Source organism: Aegilops tauschii, chromosome 4 (genome assembly GCF_002575655.3).
Source record: "Aegilops tauschii subsp. strangulata cultivar AL8/78 chromosome 4, Aet v6.0, whole genome shotgun sequence".
NCBI classification, from domain to species: Eukaryota; Viridiplantae; Streptophyta; class Magnoliopsida; order Poales; family Poaceae; genus Aegilops; species Aegilops tauschii.
The window spans coordinates 459,471,004-459,495,482 of NC_053038.3; the positions used below are offsets into that span (position 1 = coordinate 459,471,004).

At 47.1% G+C, this 24,479-nt stretch overlaps 2 protein-coding genes and 1 non-coding gene across 3 annotated transcripts; all 3 read left to right on the forward strand.

Moving 5' to 3' along the window:
• Window positions 1–8,748: 8,748 nt before the first annotated feature.
• On the forward strand, window positions 8,749–11,927 carry LOC109758840 (uncharacterized). The gene is made up of 2 exons (XR_012182418.1): window positions 8,749–9,416; window positions 11,411–11,927. It is a non-coding gene; the product is annotated as an uncharacterized protein (transcript).
• Window positions 11,928–12,774: 847 nt separating this feature from the next.
• LOC109758839 (glutathione reductase, chloroplastic) lies at window positions 12,775–17,544 on the forward strand. The gene is made up of 11 exons (XM_020317702.4): window positions 12,775–13,253; window positions 14,300–14,525; window positions 14,637–14,915; window positions 15,007–15,183; window positions 15,287–15,340; window positions 15,432–15,580; window positions 16,124–16,187; window positions 16,258–16,428; window positions 16,511–16,648; window positions 16,813–16,877; window positions 17,182–17,544. Exons 1-10 carry the CDS (start codon window positions 12,889–12,891, stop codon window positions 16,846–16,848), a joined length of 1,659 nt encoding a protein of 552 aa, XP_020173291.1. The 5' UTR covers window positions 12,775–12,888; the 3' UTR covers window positions 16,849–16,877; window positions 17,182–17,544.
• A 647-nt stretch (window positions 17,545–18,191) lies between these two features.
• LOC109758845 (exocyst complex component SEC15A) lies at window positions 18,192–21,884 on the forward strand. Its single transcript, XM_020317707.4, has 2 exons — window positions 18,192–18,526; window positions 19,239–21,884. Exon 2 carries the CDS (start codon window positions 19,246–19,248, stop codon window positions 21,616–21,618), a length of 2,373 nt encoding a protein of 790 aa, XP_020173296.1. The 5' UTR covers window positions 18,192–18,526; window positions 19,239–19,245; the 3' UTR covers window positions 21,619–21,884.
• The last annotated feature ends 2,595 nt before the right edge of the window (window positions 21,885–24,479 follow it).

Consider the following 24,479-nt stretch of genomic DNA (forward strand, 5'->3'; position numbering starts at 1 on the left):
GGCTGACGTGTGGGCCAGTAGGTCTAAGCCTAAGAAGGCGTTGGATTTACATCCAACGGCCGGCATTCTTCTTCAATCTCTCGTCTTCTTCCCCCAGCGCTGCCGGGACCGCCTGCTCCAGCCTCAGGCGTCCAGCGGGGTTGTTTTGCGCTCCTCAGCGAAACGCTACCCCGCCGACGGCCAGGCCATCCCTCCACTCCGTACCTCCTATTATTCTTTGCCGAGTGTAGGCCCACCCCGCACCTGAACCAGTCAAGTTTCCCACTCCTCTCCGTCTGCGACTCCACTGCTGCGTCTTCCCCATCTCCGGGTCATTCCAGTCTGGGGCCTCGCCGTCATCCATCGCCTCGGTGCACTCGGCGCGACGTGGTCAAGATACGAGAGTCATCGGAAGAGGACAGTACGTGGAGAGCCTGACGGCTGGGACCCACTAGGTCCATGGTCGCACGCAAGGAAAGTTCCTCCTTATTACGCACTGTACGTGGACTGTACGTGGGAAGGGCTTCTGTATTTCGCGAAAAAAACATTTCCCCCGCTGACAGGTCGGACCCACCACCTATATCTTCGCATGCAAGGAAGTGCCTCCTTATTACGCACAAAAAAATGAATACCCCCTGCTAGCTGGGACCCACCATAGTGGGTGGCTGACTTGTGGGCCTACTAAGTTGACGGGGACGGAGGGCTTTGTCAACTTAGTCAATATGAACGATTCTAGCTCCAGTGATCGTACGATGTCCATCCAACGGCCATAGCGCTTCTTCAACCTCTGGTCTTCTTGCTCCAGCCGCCCAAAGCAGCGTCGGTCGTGCCGCGTGCTCCTGCCACCCGTGGCCGGCTGTGATGCCGCGGAGGCCTCACCACCCCCTACTACTCCCACCGCTGGCCAGGGCATCCCTCTACTCACCCACACCCCCTGTTATTCTGCGGCGACGATAGCCTCACGCCGCAGCCGAACCAGTGAACCCTCATACACCTCTCCGCGTGGGCATCCACTGCCGCGTCTTCCCCGGCTCCGCGTTGTCCCCTTCCTAGGCCTCGCCGTCGTCCACCGTCTTGGTGCTCTCGGCGCGGCGTGGTCAATGTGGTCAACGACCGACTTTCATCGGAAGAGTACTGTACGTGGAGAGGCTAACAGCTGGGTCCATGGCCACAGCCCAGTTTTTTTGTGATTTGCCAAGTAAGTCGCTTTGTCAGGCCTGTTGGGCTGCAAATATTTCAAGACGAGGAGAGCTTCATTCGGCTGGCCGAGAAAATGGCCTATCAGTAATGAGAAATTGGTTGTACATTTTTAAAACACATCAAACCAGCAATTAGTTTCAAATTTCTTTTTTTCATTTCGAGATTTTAAATTGCATTGATTTTTATGCGTGGACAATTTGTTGGATTTTATATTGATATACATTTATTTTTAAAATCAGTTTGAATGTGACTCGAAATTTCGGGATTAAAAACAGTTCGGACCGCGCCGAAATATGCAAAATTTCGTATAATTTTTTAACCGTGGCCACAATATGGGTTGTAATGCTAACAAAAAGAATATGGGCTCCAAAAAAACCTTAAGAATTAGCAAATGGGCTGTAAATTATTAGAAATAATGGCAGATGGGCTATATGTTGTTTTCCACATATTTGAGGCTTTCCTAAAAAAAGGTTGACGCACAAGCAATGACTGTTGGATTTCCATCCAACGGTCGTCGTGCTTCTTCAATCTCTCCTCTTCCTGTTCCAGCCGCTCAAACAAGCGCCGGCGGGACTGCCTGCTCCCTCCTCCCCGCGGCCGGCTATGCTGCCGCGCAGGCCTCACCGCCCCACCGTACTCCCATCGCTGGCCTAGCCATCCCTCTACTCACCCACACCTGCTGTTATTCTCCGGCGACGGCAGACGAACCAGTAAATCCTCGTACAGTCGTACTCCCCTCCGCGTGGGAAACAACTACCGAGTCTTCCCTGCCTCCGTGTCGTTCCCTTCCTAGGCCCCACCGTCGTCCACCGCCCTGGTGCTCTCGGCACGGCCTGGTCAACGTGGTCAACGACCGACATGCATCTGAAGTGGACTGTACGTGGAGAGGCTGACAGCTGGGTCCACGGCCGCACGCAAGGAAATGCCTCCTTATTACGCGCAAAATAATGATTCCTCCACCTGACATCTGGGACCCACCGAAAGGGCCTCTGTATTTCGCGAAAAAAACATTACCGCCGCTGACAGCTTGGACCCACCAGCTATATCTTCGCATGCAAGGAAGTGCCTCCTTATTACGCACAAAAAATGAATACTCCCCCTACTAGCTGGGACCCAGTATAGTGGCAGGCTGACTTGTGGGCCTACTAAGTTGACGGGGACGGAGGGCTTTGTCAACTTAGTCAATATGCACGATTCTAGCTCCAGTGACCATACGATGTCCATCAAACGGCCGTAGTGCTTCTTCAACCTCTGGTCTTCTTGCTCCAGCCGCCCAAGCCAGCGTCGGTCGTGTCTCGTGCTCCTGCCTCCCGTGGCCGGCTGCGATGCGGTGGAGGCCTCACCGCCCCTACTACTTCCACCACTGGCCAGGCCATCCCTCTACTCACCCACAGCACTTGTTATTCTGCGGCGACGGCAGCCTCACACCGCAGCGAACCAGTGAACCCTCATACTCCTCTACGCGTGGGCATCCACTGTCGCGTCTTCCCCGGCTCCGCGTCGTCCCCTTCCTAGGCCTCGCCATCGTCCACCGCCCTGGTGCTCTCGGCACGGCGTGGTCAACATGGTCAAGGAACGGCTTCCATCAGACGTGGACTGTACGTGGAGAGGCTGACAGCTGGGTCCACGGCCGCAGCAAGGAAGTGCCTCCTTATTACGCGCAAAATAATTATTCCTCCACCTGACAGCGGGGACCCACCGGGCGGGCCACCGTATTTCATGAAAAAAATGTTTCCCCCTGACTGCTGGGACCCACCAGCTACATCTTCGCACGCAAGGAAGTGCGTCCGGGCAAAAAAAAACGATTCGCCCCCTGACTGCCGGGACCCACCAGCTACATCTTCGCAGGCAAGGAAGTGCCTGACAGTCGGGACCCACCCGGTCGAAGCGTACGTAGCGTTGTCATTCTGGTCGCGAACGTGTACGTACATACTGGTCGTTGTAGAGGCGCGCACGTGTCGTAGTAGAGGCGCGCACGTAGCATGTACACGTATGTACAACGGCCAGGGTGCAAGAAAGAAAATACGGCCACGTACGTACATACAGGCAGGGTCTCGAACGCCTACTCGCGCATACGTACGGCTAGGGCTCGTGTACATGGCTGGGCCAGAACGGAGAAACTGCGTCGTCGTTGTGTTCATGGGGAGCCAACCGGCTGGGTCGGAACGGAATGCATCATCGTGTTCATCGGGAGGGCTTGGACGGAACAGCCGATGGAAACGAGGCCTGGCGTACCGCAGAACGTAGGAAACTGCCTTGTGTTCGACCGGCCACGTTCGAAACGGGATCCTGTTCATCGGGAGGGGTCTGGCGTACCGCAAAACGGAGGAAACGGACCTCCTATGGTCGAAACGGGGGTCCTGTTGATCGGGAGGGGTGTGGCGTACCGTAAAACGGAGGAAACGGACTTGTGTTGGAGCGCTACGGTCGAAACGGGGGTCCTGTTCATCGGGAGGGGTGTGGCGTACCACAAAACGGGACTCCACGGGATACTGTTCATCTCCACTGTCGACCCCCTCCAGCCTCCACGGGCTACTGTTCATCCACCGTCGACCTCCTCCAGCCTCCACCTGCGACTGTTCATCCACGGGCTCCTGTTCATCTAGCCTCCACCGCGCGCTACTCCACCGGCTACTGTTCAACTAGCCCTCTCCACGGGCTCCTGTTCAACCACCCCTCCACGGGCTCCTGTTCATCCAGCCCTCCACCGTCTACTGTTCATCATGCCCTCCACGGGGTGGTCCTGTTCATCCTGCCCTCCACGGGGTCCTGTTCATCCAGCCCCAACCGGCTCGAACGATCGGGGTCCTGTTCATCCACCCCCACCGGGAACTGTTCATCCAACCCCCCAGCAACGCTCACTGTTCATCCAGAGGCAGCATCGATCGGCTTCAGTTAGCAGCAGTAGCGAAGGAATCGATCGATCGGGTTCAGTTAACAACCATCGATCGATCGCTCGGGTTCAGTAACGCGTAGCCTGCAGTGCAATCGCTCGGGTTCAGTTAGAGCCCAACGGCTCGCTCGGGTTCAGTTAGAGCCCAATGCCTCGCACACATGCACGTACGTACGAGAGAAACGCGCATCGCTCGGCCCCCGACCACCCACCGTAACCGGGGACACCCCGATATTTTCCTCGCCCTCGCTTCTACCACGGTTTTTTCCGTCATGGACAACCCAAAGAATGTCATGCGGCTGCGTCTCCGACCTGCCCAGGACAAAAAGCCCATTTTCTGTCATGATTTTTTGTCATAGAAGTAGGACCCCACCACATCTATGATGATACCGTGTTTTGTCACAATTATCGTCATAGAAGTGTCATAAGTATGACAGAAAAGATTTTCGTTCGGCCCAAAATGTCACGGATGTGTCTTTTTTTTTAGTGATGCTTCGTGGCGTTCAAAACGATTTTGAGGTCCCGGTTCTAAGCCGTAAAGCATGGTGCACTAAACTATCAAGTAGTCATCATACTGAGCTTTGTCAAACGTTCATAACGTTTGCATCTGCTCCTGCAATAGGTCCATCACCTAGCGGTGCATCAAGGACATAATTCTTCTGTGCGGCAATGAGGATAATCCTCAGATCACGGACCAAGTCCGCATCATTACTACTATCATCTTTCAACTTATTTTTCTCTAGGAACATATCAAAAATAAAACAGGGGAGCTATACATGAGCTATTGATCTACAACATACATATGCAAATACTATCAGGACCAAGTTCATGATAAATTTAAGTTCAATTAATCATATTACTTAAGAACTCCCACTTAGATAGACATCCCTCGAGTCATCTAAACGATCACGTGATCCAAATCAACTAAACCATGTCCGATCATCACGTGAGATGGAGTAGTTTTCAATGGTGAACATCTCTATGTTGATCATATCTACTATATGATTCACGTTCGACCTTTCGGTCTCAATGTTCCGAGGCCATATCTGCATATGCTAGGCTCGTCAAGTTTAACCCGAGTATTCTGCGCGTGCAAAACTGGCTTGCACCCGTTGTATGTGAACCTAGAGCTTATCACACCCGATCATCACGTGGTGTCTCGGCATGACGAACTGTAGCAACGGTACATACTCAGGGAGAACACTTATACCTTAAAATTTAGTGAGGGATCATCTTATAATGCTACCGCCGTACTAAGCAAAATAAGATGCTTAAAAGATAAACATCACATGCAATCAAAATAAGTGATATGATATGGCCATCATCATCTTGTGCCTTTGATCTCCATCTCCAACGCACCGTCATGATCACCATCGTCACTGGCTTGACACCTTGATCTCCATCGAAGCATCGTAGTCGTCTCGCCAACTATTGCTTCAACGACTATCGCTACCGCTTAGTGATAAAGTAAAGCAATTACATGGCGATTGCATTTCATACAATAAAGCGACAACCATAAGGCTCCTGCCAGTTGCCGATAACTTTTACAAAACATGATCATCTCATACAACAATTTATATATCATCACGTCTTGACCATATCACATCACAACAAGCCCTGCAAAAACAAGTTAGACGTCTTCTACTTTGTTGTTGCAAGTTTTACGCGGCTGCTACGGGCTTCTAGCAAGAACCGTTCTTACCTACGCATCAAAACCACAACGATTTTTCGTCAAGTGTGATGTTTTAACCTTCAACAAGGACCGGGCGTAGTCAAACTTGATTCAACTAAAGTTGGAGAAACAGACACCCGCTAGCCACCTGTGTGCGAAGCACGTCGGTAGAACCAGTCTCATGAATGCGGTCATGTAATGTCGGTCCGGGCCGCTTCATCCAACAATACCGCCTAATCAAAGTAAGACGTTGCTGGTAAGCAGTATGACTATTATCGCCCACAACTCTTTGTGTTCTACTCGTGCATATAACATCTACGCATAGACCTGGCTCGGATGCCACTGTTGGGGAACGCAGTAATTTCAAAAAATTTCCTACGATCACGCAAGATCTATCTAGGAGATGCATAGCAACGAGAGGGGAGAGTGTGTCCACGTACTCTCGTAGACCAAAAGCGGAAGCGCTTAGTAACGCGGTTGATGTAGTCGAACTTCTTCGTGATCCAACCGATCCAAGCACCGAACGTACGGCACCTCCGCGTTCAGCACACGTTCAGCTCGATGACGTCCCTCGAGCTCTTGATCTAGTTGAGGACGAGGGAGAGTTTCGTCAGCACGACGGCGTGGTGACGGTGATGATGAAGTTACCGGCCCAGGGCTTCGCCTAAGCACTACGGCGATATGACCGAGGTGTGTAACTGTGGAGGGGGGCACCGCACACGGCTAAGACAAATCTTGAGCGCCTTTGGGGTGCTCCCCTCCCCCGTATATAAAGGAGGGAGGAGGCGGCTGTCTTAGGGGGCGCGCCAAGCATAGGGAGTCCTACTAGGACTCCCAAGTCCTAGTAGGATTCCCTTTCCTATTCGGAGTAGGAGAGAAGGAAAGAGAGGGAGAGGGAGAAGGAAAGGGGGGCCGCGCCCCCACCCCTTGTCCAATTCAGTTTGGGCAGGGGGGAGGCGCGCGCCACCTCTTGGCCCTTCTCCCCTCTCTCCACTAAAGCCCAGTAAGGCCCATTACTTCTCCCGATGAATTCGCGTAACTCCCCGGTACTCCGAAAAATACCCGGATCACTCGGAATCTTTCCGATGTCCGAATATAGCCTTCCAATATATGAATCTTTACCTCTCGACCATTTCGAGACTTCTTGTCATGTCTGTGATCTCATCCGGGACTCTTAACAAACTTAAGTCATCAAATCACATAACTCATAATACAAATCGTCATCGAACGTTAAGCGTGCCGACCCTACGGGTTCGAGAACTATGTAGACATGACCAAGACACATCTCTGATCAATAACCAATAGCGGAACCTAGATGCTCATATTGGCTCCTACATATTCTACGAAGATCTTTATCGGTCAAACCGCATAACAACATACGTTGTTCCCTTTGTCATCGGTATGTTACTTGTCCGAGATTCGATCGTCGGTATCATCATAACTAGTTCAATCTTTTTACTGACAAGTCTCTTTACTCGTTCTGTAATACATCATCCCGCAACTAACTCATTAGTCACATTGCTTGCAAGGCTTATAGTGATGTGCATTACCGAGAGGGCCCAGAGATACCTCTCCGAAACTCGGAGTGACAAATCCTAATCTCGGTCTATGCCAACTCAACAAACACCATTAGAGACACCTGTAGAGCATCTTTATAATCATCCAGTTACGTTGTGACGTTTGATAGCACACAAAGTGTTCCTCCGGTATTGGGGAGTTGCATAATCTCATAGTCAGAGGAACATGTATAAGTCATGAAGAAAGCAATAGCAATAAAACTTAACGATCATTATGCTAAGCTAACGGATGGGTCTTGTCCATCACATCATTATCTAATGATGTGATCCCGTTCATCAAATGACAACACATGTCTATGGTTAGGAAACTTAACCATCTTTGATTAATGAGCTAGTCTAGTAGACGCATACTAGGGACACTCTGTTTTGTCTATGTATTCACACATGTATCAAGTTTCCGGTTAATAAATTCTAGCATGAATAATAAACATTTATCATGATATAAGGAAATATAAATAACAACTTTATTAGCCTCTAGGGCATATTTCCTTCACTTTGTACATCCCAATTTGCAATATACAACGAGCATGAGTAGGATTTTACCTCGTACGCGGATCAATATGTGGTTGGATGGTTAGGAGGACAGTGGTATAGTCAGCCCACTAGGGTTCAAATCCTGGTGCTCGCATTATTCCTGGATTTATTTCAGAATTTTCGGCAATGCACGTTCAGTGGGAGAGTTCCCGTCGACTACGAGGTGCCTGTGGTGACTTCGTCAATCTCAAGATAATATCATGACTTAGTCTGTCGAAGGTGCTCATAGGGGTAGGATCTGCGTATGTGTATTCACAGGGATGAGTGTATGCTCGTATATATGAGTGTCCTGGACCTGGGTAAATCTTTTATCCCGTTTCCCCTCCAACCTAATTACCTCAACAAGATACCGTATCGGGAGATCTGCGAGAATCATCTCCGACAACGGGTGTCTAGACCCCTGCAAACATCCCACGAGTTTGTATTTGGTTTACGGGATCTCAGACACCGTATCACGCCGCGGACGTTTGGATATTTATGGGCGTTTTGCTGCACGAGGTTGGAGTTGCCCTAGTTAGGACACGAGAAAGTATTTCAATTTTTTTCCCGAGTATACCAATAAAAAAATATCTCACTACAAATCAAATGTCAAATATTTGAGCACGGCAAACTAAGCTCCGCGAGGATGATAATTTTCTTTAACAAGCATGACAAAATTTTATGGTGTTTAATTTTTCTTAACGAGAATTGGCATGCCTGCTAAAGAAAATCACCGTCCATCCGACAACATAAATTATCATAAAAAAGACGTTCGATTACCATGCTCAGATTTTATCATTTCAAGAAAAAACAATGTCTGCTCCATAGGCAGCGGTCGACTCCAGTGGAGATGATATGATGCATTGCATTTGCAGCAGGGAAGGAGAAGAGAGAGAGAGGACGGGCATCATTACTGGGCCTGGTGCTCGCGCTCACATCAAGCATCAATGATGCGCGCAAAACCATTCGGGAGCGAGAACTGATGAATGCTCTGCCCTGCCCTGCCACCCTCCTCCTACGTCAAGCTGACCCGCGTTGCTTCTCCGCGCCACCATCCCAGCTGGAATTCACTCCCCCCACCCATCCTGCCCCGGTTTCCGCGAGGAGAGAGACAAGCAGGCGTGCGTGCGTGTGGCCTCTCTCTCTCGCCGGCGAGGCCAGGCGGCGCCTGGAAATTACCCCGCTACCCTCACTCCGCGCGGCCCACGCGCTGGCGCAGTGCGGTGGAGCGTCCCGACGTCCCGTCGTCACGTCGAGGGGGCAGGAGCGTAAAATCACGGCGCCGCGCTCGCGCGGGAAATCCGGAAGGGGAGTGGCGTGGTACTGCGGCCCAGGGTGTCGCCCGTCCGTCCGTCCTTCCCATCAGAGAGCGTTTCAATACAACCACCCCCGAGAGGCCGAGACTATTGCCATCGTCGCGCCAGCAGCAGCTCTTCCCCCATTCCGCGTGGGGGCTAGGGTTTCCTTCGCGCTCTCCCCACCTCGCCCCTCGCCGTCGCCGACCGGGCCGGCGCCGGGGCCTCCTCGCCGCGGAGGGCTGGCTCCGGCCGGCTCGCGCCCGCGGGATGCGGCCGGTTCCGAGGTACAAAAACTCCCTCTCGCGCCGCTGTGTGTTGCTGTTTTTTATTCTCTTCCATGCCCGTGCGCTTATTGGTGGGCTGTTTCGGGCGGCGTAGCTTGCGGTGATCTCTCTGGCGGAATGTGCGGTGGCGCTGGGGATTTTTGTTTGTGGCCTCGATGGTTCCGTTTCTGAGATGGGGAGCGCCGCCGCATCAGTCTGGGAGAATGTTGGTACTCCGATGATGTTTTAGCGGTAGTACAAGCTGCTCGAGATCGTATTTAGGTGCGTTTGTGTGACATCCTTGTCTCTGTAGCGACCCCTGAAGGAGTTGCTGCGACCAGTACTCTGTTGCGCACATGCTTCGCGTTGTAGACTTGTAGGATCCTTGCAGTGTTGCTGCATGGGTGCATCCAGCACTTTGTAGTGAACCGTGATCTATCTAGCTGCGGATTACACAGTCAAATGCCAGTTGCTGTAGTGGTTGATTGGTACAATTAGCAATTGATTTCCTTGTTCAGCTTGCACATATTCAGTGAGGTCTGGGTTTGTCCGGCAGAACAAAACTGGAGAGTGCCTAGTTAATCCGGTAAAACCAAGCATGGAAAATATGGATGTAAAATCCTGGCAGTTTAGCGAGTAATGCTTTCCGAGCAGGAACGCACATTCTCCAGTGGTGACCTTTCTCTGCTTTGTTGGAATACTGTAGGATGTACATCTGGTTACTAAAGTACTGATACATAATTCTATTGCTGGTTCCATGAGCCTAGTCTGAACTTCTCTGTGCTGTATGAATCTAAATAATCTGGAGCACTTCACATTACAGCATCATCTCACCTCAGCTTCACATCTGACTTGTGTAGTTAACTATTACTCCCTCCGTAAACTAATATAACAGCGTTTAGATCACTATTTTAGTGATCTAAACACTCTTATATTGGTTTACAGAGGGAGTACCTCCGTCCCAAAATTCTTGTCTTTGATTTGTCTAGATACGGATGTATCTAGGGAGTATATAACAAGGTGTTTTGCACATTGTTTCTTGGTGGTGGGGTTGTACATGCTACCATGAATGCCAAATATTGCCTGTTGTCCTATATGAGATAAGATGCCATCATATGGCCTTTGGTACGCTTGCCTTTGATAGTTCTATGCAGTCTCACAATTTGAGTGAGCAATAGCTTGGGATGTGATTGAAGATGCAACTGCGAAATGGCCTTTGTTAATGGTAACGACTATAAAAGCAGATAATGACACTTGATAATTTGCAACTTGAAGAGAAAAACTATGGGGCTGTTGGTTTAATAGTTACTTTTACGTTTGTAGTCATAAATACAAGCGGCATACATATCAAAATTTTATGACAAGAAGAGTAAAGCAACTATTGGGACATCAATCTTGCACCCAATCAAGTCATTCTACATGCATCAGTTCACTTGGCTGTTCCAAACTAGAGTAAGAAATGTGGTAAAAATATATTCCAGAATTCACGAAGGACTGGTTGTGGCATGTGAAAATTATGATAATTGCCCTTATTGTATTGTATCACTGAGGTGTTAACTCTTTAAAAAAAAAAAGAGGTGTTGAAGTTGTTACGTATTGGTTGTAACGGAATTGGACCCTTCAAGCCTAGTGGTCAAATGATCAAGCCGAACTTAACCAGTAAAGTTCTCAGGCCATGCTTTTCTCCTGGACATTGCCTAAATTTGAAATCGTTAGTTGCTACTTCGGTAAGCTTGGTAAAAACCTTGTCTGCATGCTGCCCTTGTACCGTACAGTCCAAGCTAACATGATGCCTTTCAGTAGAACAAATAAAAACATAAGTACTTTGACTTTCAGCAAAAGCGGCATCAAGTCTAGCAGAATTACTTTTGTGAATTATTATATACCTGTTTATCCACATTATTCCTGAAGCTGCCCATTGCAAATGTTATTGCCGGTTATGTTTTTGTACAAAAATTGCTTGCTGCAGCCTTTTACCAACAGCACTTCATTAAGACATATCTGCTCTTTTGCAGTGTAGAGCAATGGGGAATGGAGCCAAGGCTGCTGATGATGTTAGGGAAGGGCAACTCAAGCTCATGGATCAATGTCTTGCCGCCACAAGCCTGGCAGTTGTACATACTGCTCTTCTTTGGGGCTTGGCAAACCTAATCTGAGGCTCCTCAGGCCAAGACCCAGCGCAGCGACTCCTCGTAAGAGGAGGCATTCGTCTGCACGTGCCCATCAACAACTCCTGCAACTATTCTCCACTAAACACCGATGACATCGTCCGGGCACTAACCTGTCCTGGATGAGCTATGGTGATACCTACCTATCGAAGTACTATTATAGCCATCACTAATCTTTCTTCCTTAGTTTCCCTCCATCTTCACTGCGGTTATTACCACTAATATTATGTAAGGTTTATTTTGGTTTGCTGTGAACCAATTTGGAAATTGGTGGATCATCGTGGTAGTACCATTTCATATTGTTGGATTCTAGATGTCTGTACTGACTTCTGGTGAACGAATGAATGAATGGCCAATTATATGACACCCCACTTCTGAACGTCGGTGATTTTGCTTGTTTACTGGAATCTTGCTGATGATACCTTGAACTAATGGAAGGTTATTGTTGATGGGAGTTGAGTTGTGTTGTAGCCGCATGAAAAAGCCTTCCGTACTGTTTTGTTTTTTGAAAAAGTATGTGGATTCATTATAAAGGTTCAACCTTGCACCATCGGACGACCACAACCATCATCTCTGCTTCTTTGTTGGAGCTGACTTTGATTTTGTCGATGAGAACCGGCTTCTTTGTCGGAGCTGGCTTTGATTTTGTCGATGACAACCATCTGAAGTACTTGACACCAAATCTTGTTGGCACGCACCTACGACGAGAAACCCTAACCTTGTTGTCCGAAGGAGACGGCAGGAATCTACTCTCCATCGACTCCGTTCTAATGGACGAACTCGGATTAAAGCCCGGAAGACTAGCTTGAAGATGAAGCGTCGCCATCCGCTGAAACGCCACTTTTGCGGAAAAAAAATATCATAACCTAACTACTAACCGAAGCCGAGGCATTGAGATCCCCTTCCCCGACATCGGCGACCAAGTGACAGACAAATAGAAGACGGATTCATAGACTCGCCGAGGTAGCTTAGAGGTGATGAGTGCCATAGCCGCCGCAAACACGAGAGGGGAAATGGCCTTCTGTGCTGTTGTGTGCTGTCACATGAAGGCGTCCTAGAACCCGCCTTAGAACATTGCGCACGGGAAGCTTCATCGTGCACTTTAGCCACCCCTTTGCGTAAAAGCTTAGAGTACGCTTTCGGCAGGAAGTGCTGTTATTCGGAAGTACGCTTTCGGAATAAAGAAAGTGGAATCTAAACAAATTCGTACTCTTCCACACATCGCCAATCGTCTCGCCTCTCCCCTTCCTCTCCCCTCCCCACACTTCCAGAAAGGAGCCGGCGGCAGCGCGGCGAGAGCTCGGACCTCGGAGGAAGAGGTAGCCATGGCGACAACCGCGGCCCTCCCCTTCTCCTGCGCCACCACCCTCCAGACCCTGACCCGGACCCTCTCCCCGCGCCGCTCCCTCCTCATCCACCGCCACCGCCTCCGCTCCCTCGCCGCCGCCGCCTCCCCGCGGCTCCCGGACCGCGCCCGCCCCCGCCTCCGCCGCCCCGTCTCGGCCTCCGCCGCGCCCAACGGGTCCTCCTCCGCGGGGGAGTACGACTACGACCTCTTCACCATCGGCGCCGGGAGCGGCGGCGTGCGGGCCTCGCGCTTCGCCTCCACCCTCTACGGCGCCCGCGCCGCCATCTGCGAGATGCCCTTCTCCACCATCTCCGCGGACGACCTCGGCGGCCTCGGGGGGACGTAAGTGGACGCTTCTCCTGCTTCTGTGGTTCGTTTGTCGGCAGGAAGGTTTGGTCAGGCCGCGTGCGTTGCAGCGTATGTGTGCTTCGCCAAGTTTCTTCTGGAATGACAAGCGACTAGTGTTGAATGTGTTGCGCTGCACTGGTTAGCTACTCCCTCCGTTCCAAAATAGATGAACCAACTTTGTACTAACTTTGTACTAAAGTTAGTACATAGTTGACTCATCTATTTTGGCACGGAGGGAGTAGATTGCTACCACCACCTCACTGTACGCCTTAGCTTGCTGAACTGGATTCTTAGAGTGAAGATCCCTAATATGCCATTCAGTTTTCATCACATTCGCGTGCCATTTAAGGGTTAGAGGCTACATGATGGTGGGGATGTTTGTTTCTGGTGATGTTATTGGTGCATGAGTGGTCTTATTATATTATTTCGACATGTACAGTTATCCTTGCTTTGAATTTTCTACACTAGTAAAGATAATGTTTATATGTGGACCATGTGGTTCAGACAGCTCTCCGAAGTTTTTGGGTTTCTAATTAATTGGTATGAGTAGAGGAATTTGACTGTAGGCAAGTTGCAAACTATTTCATGCTGCACCATCATACTGTAGCCTATTTCAGTATTGTGGCATCATTTGCTGTTTCGATGGGTAGAACTGAACCCATGCGCTTGATAATTCTTAACTTTACTTTGGAGCAAATGTCATGATATTAATATAATTTCATTAAAAAATATTTCCACTGGAATCAAGAGGTGCAGTTGCAGTATGTAGCAAGTTGCGGGAGACATGCAGTTCTGCATTTATCTTCTTGCATTTTTCTCGCAATATCTTAGTTTGTCAATTATCATGTTTATGTGTCCAATATTTCTGTGTTCCACAGTCCACATCAATATTTACGATTGAGGACTATTTAGCACTAGGCTGTCAGTACAGTTTTGGCCTTCATAATTTGCATATCCTTGCTAGTTTTGTTATGCATATTGAATTCCTAACCTTTTATGCCAGAATGCATCTATAAGAACTTTATTTGTTTTCGTCACAGATGTGTGCTTCGTGGGTGCGTTCCAAAGAAACTGTTAGTGTATGCATCCAAGTTCTCTCATGAGTTTGAAGAGTCTCATGGCTTTGGATGGGCGTATGATACTGATCCAAAGCATGACTGGAGCACTCTGATAGCCAACAAAAATACAGAGCTGCAACGCCTAGTTGGCATTTACAAAAATATTTTAAAGAACGCAAACGTCGATCTAATTGAAGGCCGTGGAAAGGTTGGGCAATGTTTGTAAATCAGGTCAAAGTTGGGATAGATAGACTGCTTTCTGAAATGAATTCTGTTGGAAGGTGCAGTTACTGATATAATTTTTGTTCACTTGATACAGGTGGTTGATCCACATACTGTTAGTGTGGATGGCAAGCTCTACACTGCTAAGAACATACTTATAGCTGTTGGTGGTCGACCATCGATGCCAGATATCCCAGGAATAGAGCATGTTATAGATTCCGATGCTGCACTAGATCTGCCATCAAAACCTGAGAAAATTGCAATAGTGGGAGGTGGATATATTGCCTTGGAGTTTGCTGGCATTTTTAATGGCTTAAAAAGTGACGTTCATGTGTTTATTCGGCAACCGAAAGTTTTAAGAGGGTTTGATGAGGAGGTGAGCAAGTATTAAGAATAACATATAATAGTGTCAACGATAGATGAGGTGCCTTGTGCTTCTGACTTATTTTTTCAGTTTTGAACTTCAGGTCAGAGATTTCGTTGCTGAACAGATGTCTTTAAGGGGTATCACATTTCATACTGAACATAGTCCTCAAGCTATAACTAAATCAAATGATGGTTTACTATCTCTGAAGACAAACAAAGAAACTATTGGTGGGTTTTCACATGTAATGTTCGCGACAGGTCGTAAACCGAATACGAAGGTTAGTAGTACCATCTGAGACATTTTGTTTTCGCTTAGTTATATCGTATATCACCGTTTTATGCATTCGTTCATCCTAGATCCTAACATAGTTGTTCTTGTAGAACCTCGGACTGGAGGAGGTTGGGGTTAAAATGGACAAGAAGGGGGCTATAGTGGTAGGTAAAATAATACGTGGCCTTCAAGTTCCTCTGGCTTTTATTGTCACCATGACATCTGGATTCTTTGTTATATATTTGTCCTTGCTAGGTTGATGAGTATTCTCGAACCTCAGTGGATTCAATTTGGGCTGTTGGAGATGTTACTGATAGGATCAACTTGACTCCGGTTGCACTGATGGAAGGTGGAGCATTTGCGAAAACTTTATTCGGTGATGAACCGACCAAACCAGAGTACAGGTATTTAATCATTTATCAACTCACAACCAGGAATCTTGAAAACCATATGGTTCAGGCAATGGTTGTTCTAGAAATGATGTATACCTTGTTAGTTGACCATGAGTGGCTACCTCTCCTGATGATAGTTTACAGGACCAGATTTGATTTAGTTTTTATTTCCTTGTTTTTCCTTTCAGAAAGTATTGTGGATTTTTGAATTATGGTAGCCTATATGGTCAATTGGTAGTAGTAAATTTCAAGTTTGTCCCCCATTCCCCAGTTCTATGGATGCAAGTTTTTGACCCTTAGGGTGCCCTCTAACCCTCCTCAACCAAATGAACTAAAATTTGAAGTGATGTGACTTTTGAAAGTTGAGTTCATTTGGTCAATTTGTTTGGATTAATATTTTTCTGCTTCACCCAGTCTGACAATCTCCTGAAACTGAATTTGTACTGAAATGCATAATCTAATTTCATTGCTTTGTTAGATATTTTTGTCATTTGAGACTGGATATCATTGCTGTATTGAATGCTTTTTCATTGTGAATCAAATGTTTTTTGACAGAGCTGTACCAGCTGCTGTTTTCTCCCAACCACCCATTGGGCAAGTTGGCCTTACCGAGGAGCAGGTAATAATATATGGCATGCATCAAATTTTGTTGCACACAAAGGAGGTCTTTCATATGCATATTTGTGCAGGCTATTGAAGAGTATGGAGATGTTGATGTCTACTTGTCAAACTTCAGACCTCTTAGAGCCACTCTTTCTGGATTACCTGATCGTGTACTAATGAAGCTCATTGTGTGTGCTACTACGAACAAAGTTGTAGGAGTGCATATGTGCGGTGATGATGCACCTGAGATAATCCAGGTCTGCATGATTTTGTATTATTCTTCACCATTGTTGCTTCTTTCAAGGCTTCTTTGTCAACGTTTCTACGACTATGTGACAGGGAATTGCAATTGGTGTTAAAGCCGGGTTAACGAAGCAAGATTTTGATGTCACTGTTGGCGTTCACCCAACATCTGCAGAGGAATTTGTCACTATGAGGAGTCCAACTAGAAAAGTTCGAAGAAAAACTGCAGCTGAGGTACATGATATGCTACCTTTTTAAACGCATTCCTGCATTTAGCCTATTTGTTAGTGAGAGACTATATGTGTTCTATCAGTCAGCTCTTTTCAGCTAGAATTGGCTGCATTATCTATATCTACGATGTGGAAAATTTACACTTTGTGCTGGTTATTTCCTTTCAGGCAGAGTCTAAGGATGAGGTCGTCGCTCAGAAGTAGATAATGCCGTTGACCGTTGTACATAGAAGGTAAACATGTGTATTCTTTTGACCTGTCACTATGCCATCCTTTCTTCTTAGCACGTATGTTTATCATTGAGCAATGGTGCCCAGCATCATTGTATTGATCTTGATTAACCAAATCATCAACAATAGTTGCAAACCCCATCTTTGACTAGTTTGAGTTTTCTTATAAGGTGTCTTATCTTTTTGAGTCTATGTACTATGACACTTTCCTATTCTAATTTGCACTTGCTGGTTGTTAGCAAGGAAATAGCTTGGCCAGGCATGTCTGTCATCATTCCTCTGGTTCTTACTTAGTTTGTTGGTGCAGTCATTCTCGAGGATGCCATCGGCCGAAACCTGACTGGAAATACACAGCTAAAGAGTGCACCGTTGCCTGAGAAATCTGTGACAATGAACCCTCTGAAGATGTACGATAACGATGAGTTTCTACCTCTGTTTTTTGCCCCTCCCATTTGCGCATTTCTTTCCTTCCTGCTTGAGGCTTGAGCACACTGGTCTGGTCGTTGAGTTTCTTTTCCCCATCTGCTATTCATGTGTAATAAATGGTACAATGTGGCTGTGTGGGTATCATCAATCTTGAAACATCGATTCGAAGTACTAGCAGAAAACCAGTGTATAGAGTTTAACTACCCGCAGATCGATCTGCGACCAAGTTAATTACCCGTGTGTATGTTTTGTGTGTTATTTTCCTTTTTGATTCGAGGGAAACGCAATAGTAGCTTTGTTACTCAACGGGGGATGGCGAATCGGCCAATACAAATGCAGCGGTACATGCAGGCACATCATACTCCCAGAGGCCAGAGCAAAGCTCCTTGATCCTTGTAGTACATGAAATAGCGTCCCCATCCCGGCAAGTTGATGAGCAGGTTTATTGAGCTCCCTAGTAGTACTAGGGCAGGCAAGAACCTCCACCAATCTTGGATAAATTAGTACGGAGATGTTCCTCCATCGCCGCGGCCAGGCTTGAATCATCACCATGGAGCTCAGCGCATGCATTAGAGCTTGGTTAATAGTATAGTCAACAGCTAGGTATAAGGAGTTGCCATGTCACATATAGTCAACCTGATACATGTACAGTACCTTACTTGCTAAGTAGTACTACTTTATGTTTCTTGGAGCTTGCTAAGTAGTACTACTTTATGTTTCTTGGAGCTGTTAATCTACAACCCGCTTCCCTTCTCTCTCATCCAACTCAGTACAAATATAACTGTTTAATCCTTGTAGTACTACTTTACAATGTTTCTTGGACCGTATCTTATTATACTTGCTCTTAGAAGCTGATGGTCCGTCTCCAGAGTCCAGAGAGACCCTGATCGCACCCGAGGACACCAATCGCTTCAGTAGCCGGCATGGAAGTCAGTCAGTCAGTCACTCACGCACATCGTACTCCCCAGCCGGCATGGTTCTCACTCCTCTCCTTCGACAGCGGATCCAACCCAACCGAACAAAACCAAACGGAGCTAGCTATAGACGGATGGCCCTATTCCCCGGCCACGCACACTTTCTTTCCCGAGGCTGTCCGGCCCGTTCCACTCCCCGCACGCACTTCTCGCGCGCGCCGCGCCGCGCAGCTCGCCAGAGGTTCCATTTCAGGGATCAACCGCAGGCCGCCGCCGCCGCCGATCTTCTCCTCACGATCGCATCCCGCCTCAGTGAGTATTCCGCCCCGATTCCTCCCCTTCTCTTCTACGTACGTCTCTCCGCCATGCATGGACCAACTCGACAAATGCCCCATCGGTCTCTGCTCGCCTCGCCGTGGATTGAGGCCCCCGCCGGCCCGCTTTCCCTTATTCCCTCTCCCTGTCTTTCCCGACGCCGCCTTCTCCGCCTACTACCGGCGAGGGAGGGGACGGAGCTCGCCGCCGGGGAGGGAAGGCCCCGGTATTATTTCGACGGGGAAGGGAGGAGAGATGCAGACAAGGGAGTGGCCACCTGCGGTCTATGTATTGTGCAGTGTAAATTCACCGTCGGTTTCCTTTTCCATTGGAGATTACTCTCTGCGAAGCAATTTCCCTGCTGCAGCGACTTGAATTTCCGATGATACGGGTGGTGTTCATCCGGTGATCGTTTAGCAATTTGGTTGACCGATTCTTGGTTTCCTGCTAGCCGGTTTTTTGACACGTCAATCACGGAATGATCCTTGATGTTCTTCTTCTTGCTACTGCATTTGTATCAGGAAAAGATTATTAGTACAAATAAACCCGTGAATCGCCGCGTCAATTTGCTTTGATTTGACCCATGCATGTACTGCCTTACAAACTGCCAACATCATATATATACTTCTTTGTCGCATCTAATTCCCAAACTTCTAGAGATGCATCTTTTCACGGCTGTGCTGAAATTGTACATCTGCTCTTTTTACAGTTAAATCATGGCTGACGAGCCAAAGAAGAGAACTATCGTGGATAGCGGTGATGGAGGTCTCGGCATGGGCCTTGCCGCGTTCATTGCAAACGGCGAGGATCTGGGCCCCATGATCCGGCATGGATTTGATTCCGGCAAGCCCGAAGCCCTCACGCATAGCCTCAGGAGCATCGTGAAGAAGAAAGAGGTTGAGATCGAAGAGCTATGCAGGCTTCACTACGAGGATTTCATCCTTGCCGTCGACGAGTTACGCGGTGTGATGGTCGATGCCGAGGAGCTCAAGAGCATGTTGTCTGGTGAGAACTCGCACCTGCAGGAGGCATCGAGCGCCCTGCTGTTGAAGCTTGACAAACTTCTTGAGTTGTACTCGGTCAAGAAAAACGTGGGAGAGGCCATGACGATATTGAAGATTTGCGTCAAAGTCATTACCCTGTGCATGGCGTGCAACAGTTACATTGCAGAAGCTAAGTTCCATCCTGCACTCAAGACTCTGGATTTGATTGAGCATGGATACCTGCAAAACATTCCTGTAAAGATGATTAAAAAGGTGGTTGGGAGACAGATACCACTGATAAAGCTGCACATCGAGAAGAAAGCCTGTGGCGAGTTCAATGATTGGCTTGTTCATATCAGAAGAATGTCCAAGCAGATCGGGCAGGTGTCGATAAGTCACGCCTCTTTGGCTCGCCAAAAAGAGGAAGAAATGCGTGCGCGGCAGAGAGAGGCTGAAGAGCATGGCCATGCTGGACCAGATCAGCACATGTATACCTTGGATGCAGAGAATACAGATGAGGAAACAGCACTAGATTTTGATCTCACACCTGTTTATCGAACGCATCACATCCATGTGCGCCTCGGTATTGGAGAGAAGTTCAGAGATTATTACTACAAGAACAGGCAAATGCAACTCAGCCTGGATATGCAAATTTCCACTTCGCAACCGTTCCTCGAGTCTCATCAGCCCTTTCTTGCACAGGTAGCTGGGTTTTTTATTGTTGAACAACGCGTCCTTCGAACTGCAGAGAGATTGCTGACCGAGAGCCAAGTCGAAGCAACATGGGAAACAGCCGTTGCGAAGATGACATCTCTAATGGAGAGCCAGTTTTCTCGCATCGGTACGGCCAGCCACCTCCTCCTCATAAAAGATTATATCACTCTTATGGCTTCAGTTCTAAGGAAGTATGGTTACCAAACCACACCATTGATCAATATTCTCTCGAGAAGCCGGGACAAGTACCACCAACTGCTTCTTTCTGAGTGCCGAAGGCAGGTAGATGATATCCTTGCTAATGACTCATATGAGCAGATGGTTATAAAGAAGGAATACGAGTACAACATGAATGTCACAGCATTTCATCTGGAGCCAAGTGAGGTGATCCCGGAGTTTCCATATGTGGCGCCATTCTCCTCTTCTGTTCCAGAAGTTTGTCGCGTTGTCCGGTCCTTCGTTGAGGATTCTGTGAGCTATTTGTCTTATGGTGGTGACATGAACCTTTATGAAGTGGTGAAAGCTTACCTAGACAGGCTGTTGATTGAGGTATTGAACGACTGTCTTCTGAACAGGATGTATGCTCGCTCATTGGCCATGTCACAGATGATGCAACTAGCAGGAAATATCTCTGTTCTGGAGCATGCTTGTGATCTGTACCTCTTGCACTGTGCCCAGCAGTGCGGCATCCCCAAGCGCGTCGCTGAGAGGTCTCGTGCTACTTTGACTGCTCGAGCCGTGCTAAAAGCCTCGCAGAACGCAGCATATAATGCTTTAATAAACATGGCCAATTCCAAGATCGATGATTTTATGGTGCTCTTGGAAGACGTCGACTGGATAGTGGAAGAAACACCGGACAATGCCAATGACTACATGAACGAGGTTCTTATTTATCTTGAAACACTAGTATCAACAGCTTCGGAGATTTTACCACTTGAAGCTCTGTACAAGGTTGTCTCTGGTGCAGTGGGCCACATCTCGGACTCGATAATGACAACGCTTCTGAGCGATGGCGTGAAAAGGTTAACGATGAGTGCCGTTTTAGGCCTCGACATGGACCTGAAGATGCTGGAGGCATTTGCGGATGAAAAATTCCACATCACCGGGCTGGCAGATATGGGGAAGGAAACAACGTTCAGAGACTGCTTGGTTGAGATAAGGCAGCTCGTCAACCTTCTGTCGAGCAGCCAGCCTGAGAACTTCATGAATCCGGTGATACGGGGGAAGAACTATGGATCGCTGGACTACAAGAAGGTTTCCATCATTGTCGACAAGTTCAAGGACTCGGCAGACGGGCTGTTTGGAAGCCTTTCCAACCGCAACACGAAGCAGAATGCTCGCACGAGGTCCTTGGATGTTCTCAAGAGGAGGCTCAAGGATTTTGGCCATTGAAAATTTGCTGGTATTCTTCTCCAACAATCTGGCTCAGTGTCCACCTTCTGAATTTTATTTCTGTTTCGACCCCCTCGCGTTCTAATGGTTACAAGACGCGTCTATTTGTCTGCCTAGGTTATGTTTTGACTGTTTATCAGTTACAGTGAAGTAGTGCCCTCAAATAATTTTCAATTTTCTCTGGTCAAAATCCTGTGATATAGGCACACAATGTTAAGATATGTTGATAAATGAAGCAGAGTTTTGAGATTCTCTGTCTTTTAGTATCTCTCAGAGGACATAGTTTGAAGCCTGTTAAATGCCCCCTGTTCCACAAACAACAGAAAATATAGCATACTAGCATACGGTAGTGGTTCAACCTGCGGCTTGCGATTCATCGATCTGAATCGACTTGCAGAGACAAGCACACGGAACTCTTAATTCAAATCTTAAAATGGCGATTGGCAAGGTAAAAACTCCTGTGCCTATACCATTCGTGGGGCCCCGTCCTTTTGGAGATGAAGACATGGAACATGTACGGCTTCTTCAGTGTGAATACGTGTGTATTTGGTTCCTGCATACATGTAAAAGTATAAATCTGAGACATGGTCAGTTCAGCTGTCAACCTAAAAGATTTGAGACGTCAACCTGGAAGACTGAATCTCATGCATGTAGCGTAATATACAGCTCTGTCTGTCTATGCTGGCCAGCAGCACCAAGTCAATTCTGAAAGTACGATTTCTTTTGCGCAATGCTAGCTACAGTAGCACTGTAGATCGGAAACCAGAAATTACTTGGAGTAAACAAATGACTGTAATTGATTAGCAGGTCAACCAGTTCAGAAAGAATTCCACGGCATGTGGAGGGCTTTTGCTTCCATTTTCTCGGTTAGGTGTGCGGTTGATCAGGTCCAAAAATTGTTGCGCCTCGATCGATCAGTAATCAGTGCTTGCTGAAAAATAAGTACTACCCGATCGTATTGCTCAAAGTCATCTCTTTGACATCTCGTCCTTGGTAGCAAGCTACGCTAGCTGGAGGGCAGCTGAACATCATTCAGTACCGCAGTAGAATTTCAGTCGCTGAGAAAGCATGCATGCATGCATGATGTCTGAATTCCTCGGACAGCCAGCGCCAACAGTATTTCCAGTTCAACGGGGACGACATGAACTTTTCAATTCAACTTTTACGCTCTTTCTTTTATTCAAAACATGTGCGCAGTCAACTTCTTTCGGCCCGAATAAGCACTTTACCTACACCCAGGCTTACCATGCAGGCAGAGACCTGAAATCTTTGTTTACTTGGTTTGAGCTTGCAATTTAAAAATCGTCTATGCTAGACACGTTGTCCATGACGTTGGCACGAGGTGCATCTCTAGCAAATCCGCAGCAGAGTATCCTAGTAACGGGTTTCAGAGACTAGTTAACCTGTCATAACATTTTGGAAATCTACCGCAAATTCAATATATTTTTTTGAATTTTAATTCAAGCTTTTTTTGGATTTCCTGTAGAATTAGGAAAAAAACTAACGCCCACACGTGTGACATCTTGGACATCGCCCACACGCCTCCATCATCACTCATTTTGCCACGTATGAACAGATGGCGTCAGCATGAATCTTTTTGGTTTCGGCTTTAAAAAGTTTTATCTCTTAATTAAAAAATCGAATTAAAAATCCGTTTTCACCATTAAATCCGTCTCGACGCGATCATCAAAATTAGACCCCATGTTGATATGTTTCGACGATATTTTTTTTGCCCAAAAATCGCCATGATGTTTACACTATAGTTGCCATAGTGCTTAAAATAAAGTTGCCATGTGGCAATTTTAGTTTTTTGATGATGGCAATTCCAGTACTTTGACCATGAAAATTGTTTTTTGTATGAACCATGGCAATTTTAAGTGCATGTATCATGGCAATTTTAGTTTATGGTTCATGGCAAGTCTAGTTTCTTAATTCCCCATTTTATAATATGTTAAAATTTACTTTCAAATGTAGAAGAAAATATCTGAAATATATCATGACAACTTCAGTGTAAACATCATGATAATTCATGTGCAATAGACATGATAACTTTTAACCCTAAAAGAAATTCGTCGAAATATATTGATATGAGATCTAGTTTCGAAAATCTCGTCGCGTGGGATTTAATGGTGAAAACAGATTTTGAATCGGATTTTTCATTTAAGAGATAAAACATTTTAAAAACAAAAAATCCAAAAAACTTCTCACATGCATGCATGCGGTGACGTGGCGCAGTCTGCGTGTTATAGGCGTGTGGGCTGATTTGGCTCCCACCACACGTGTGGGTGTTAGCGTTGTCCTAGAATTATAATTTGAGCGGTTTGAAGCTCCTAGTCACTGGGAGCTCGTGAATATAGATATTCTTTTTTTAAAAAAGCACTGCCCCCAAGATTGTTTTTGCTGTGCCCACGGCTGTCATACCTTGACCGTTCTGTTATTGGTCTGGTCCAACTATGGAAAGGTCAAGCTAGCACGCTTGTTAGACCCGTCCGAGTTTGAAGCTCCTTATTTGGCAGATGATATGTGTTTGACCCTTGTTTAGTCCTAGGATTCCAAATACGCACCTGCTTAGTGCCGCATGCATGATGCGATTATAATGATTGATAGTAGTGCGCGCTTGATTAAATGTTTTCTAGCATGCACTTTTGAACTATTTTGAATGGTTCAAGACTTTAACTAAAACAAAACAGGGGCAACGGAATATTATGAGGACATGTAACAAACACTATAATTTTTTTTGAAACAAGGCAAAAGATTTACCATTTTCATTGATTAAAAAGAAGAGATCGCCCGGTTAATTGATGGAAAACCGAGCTAAAACCGATACAACTCAACCCACATACATGAACACCACCGGCCAA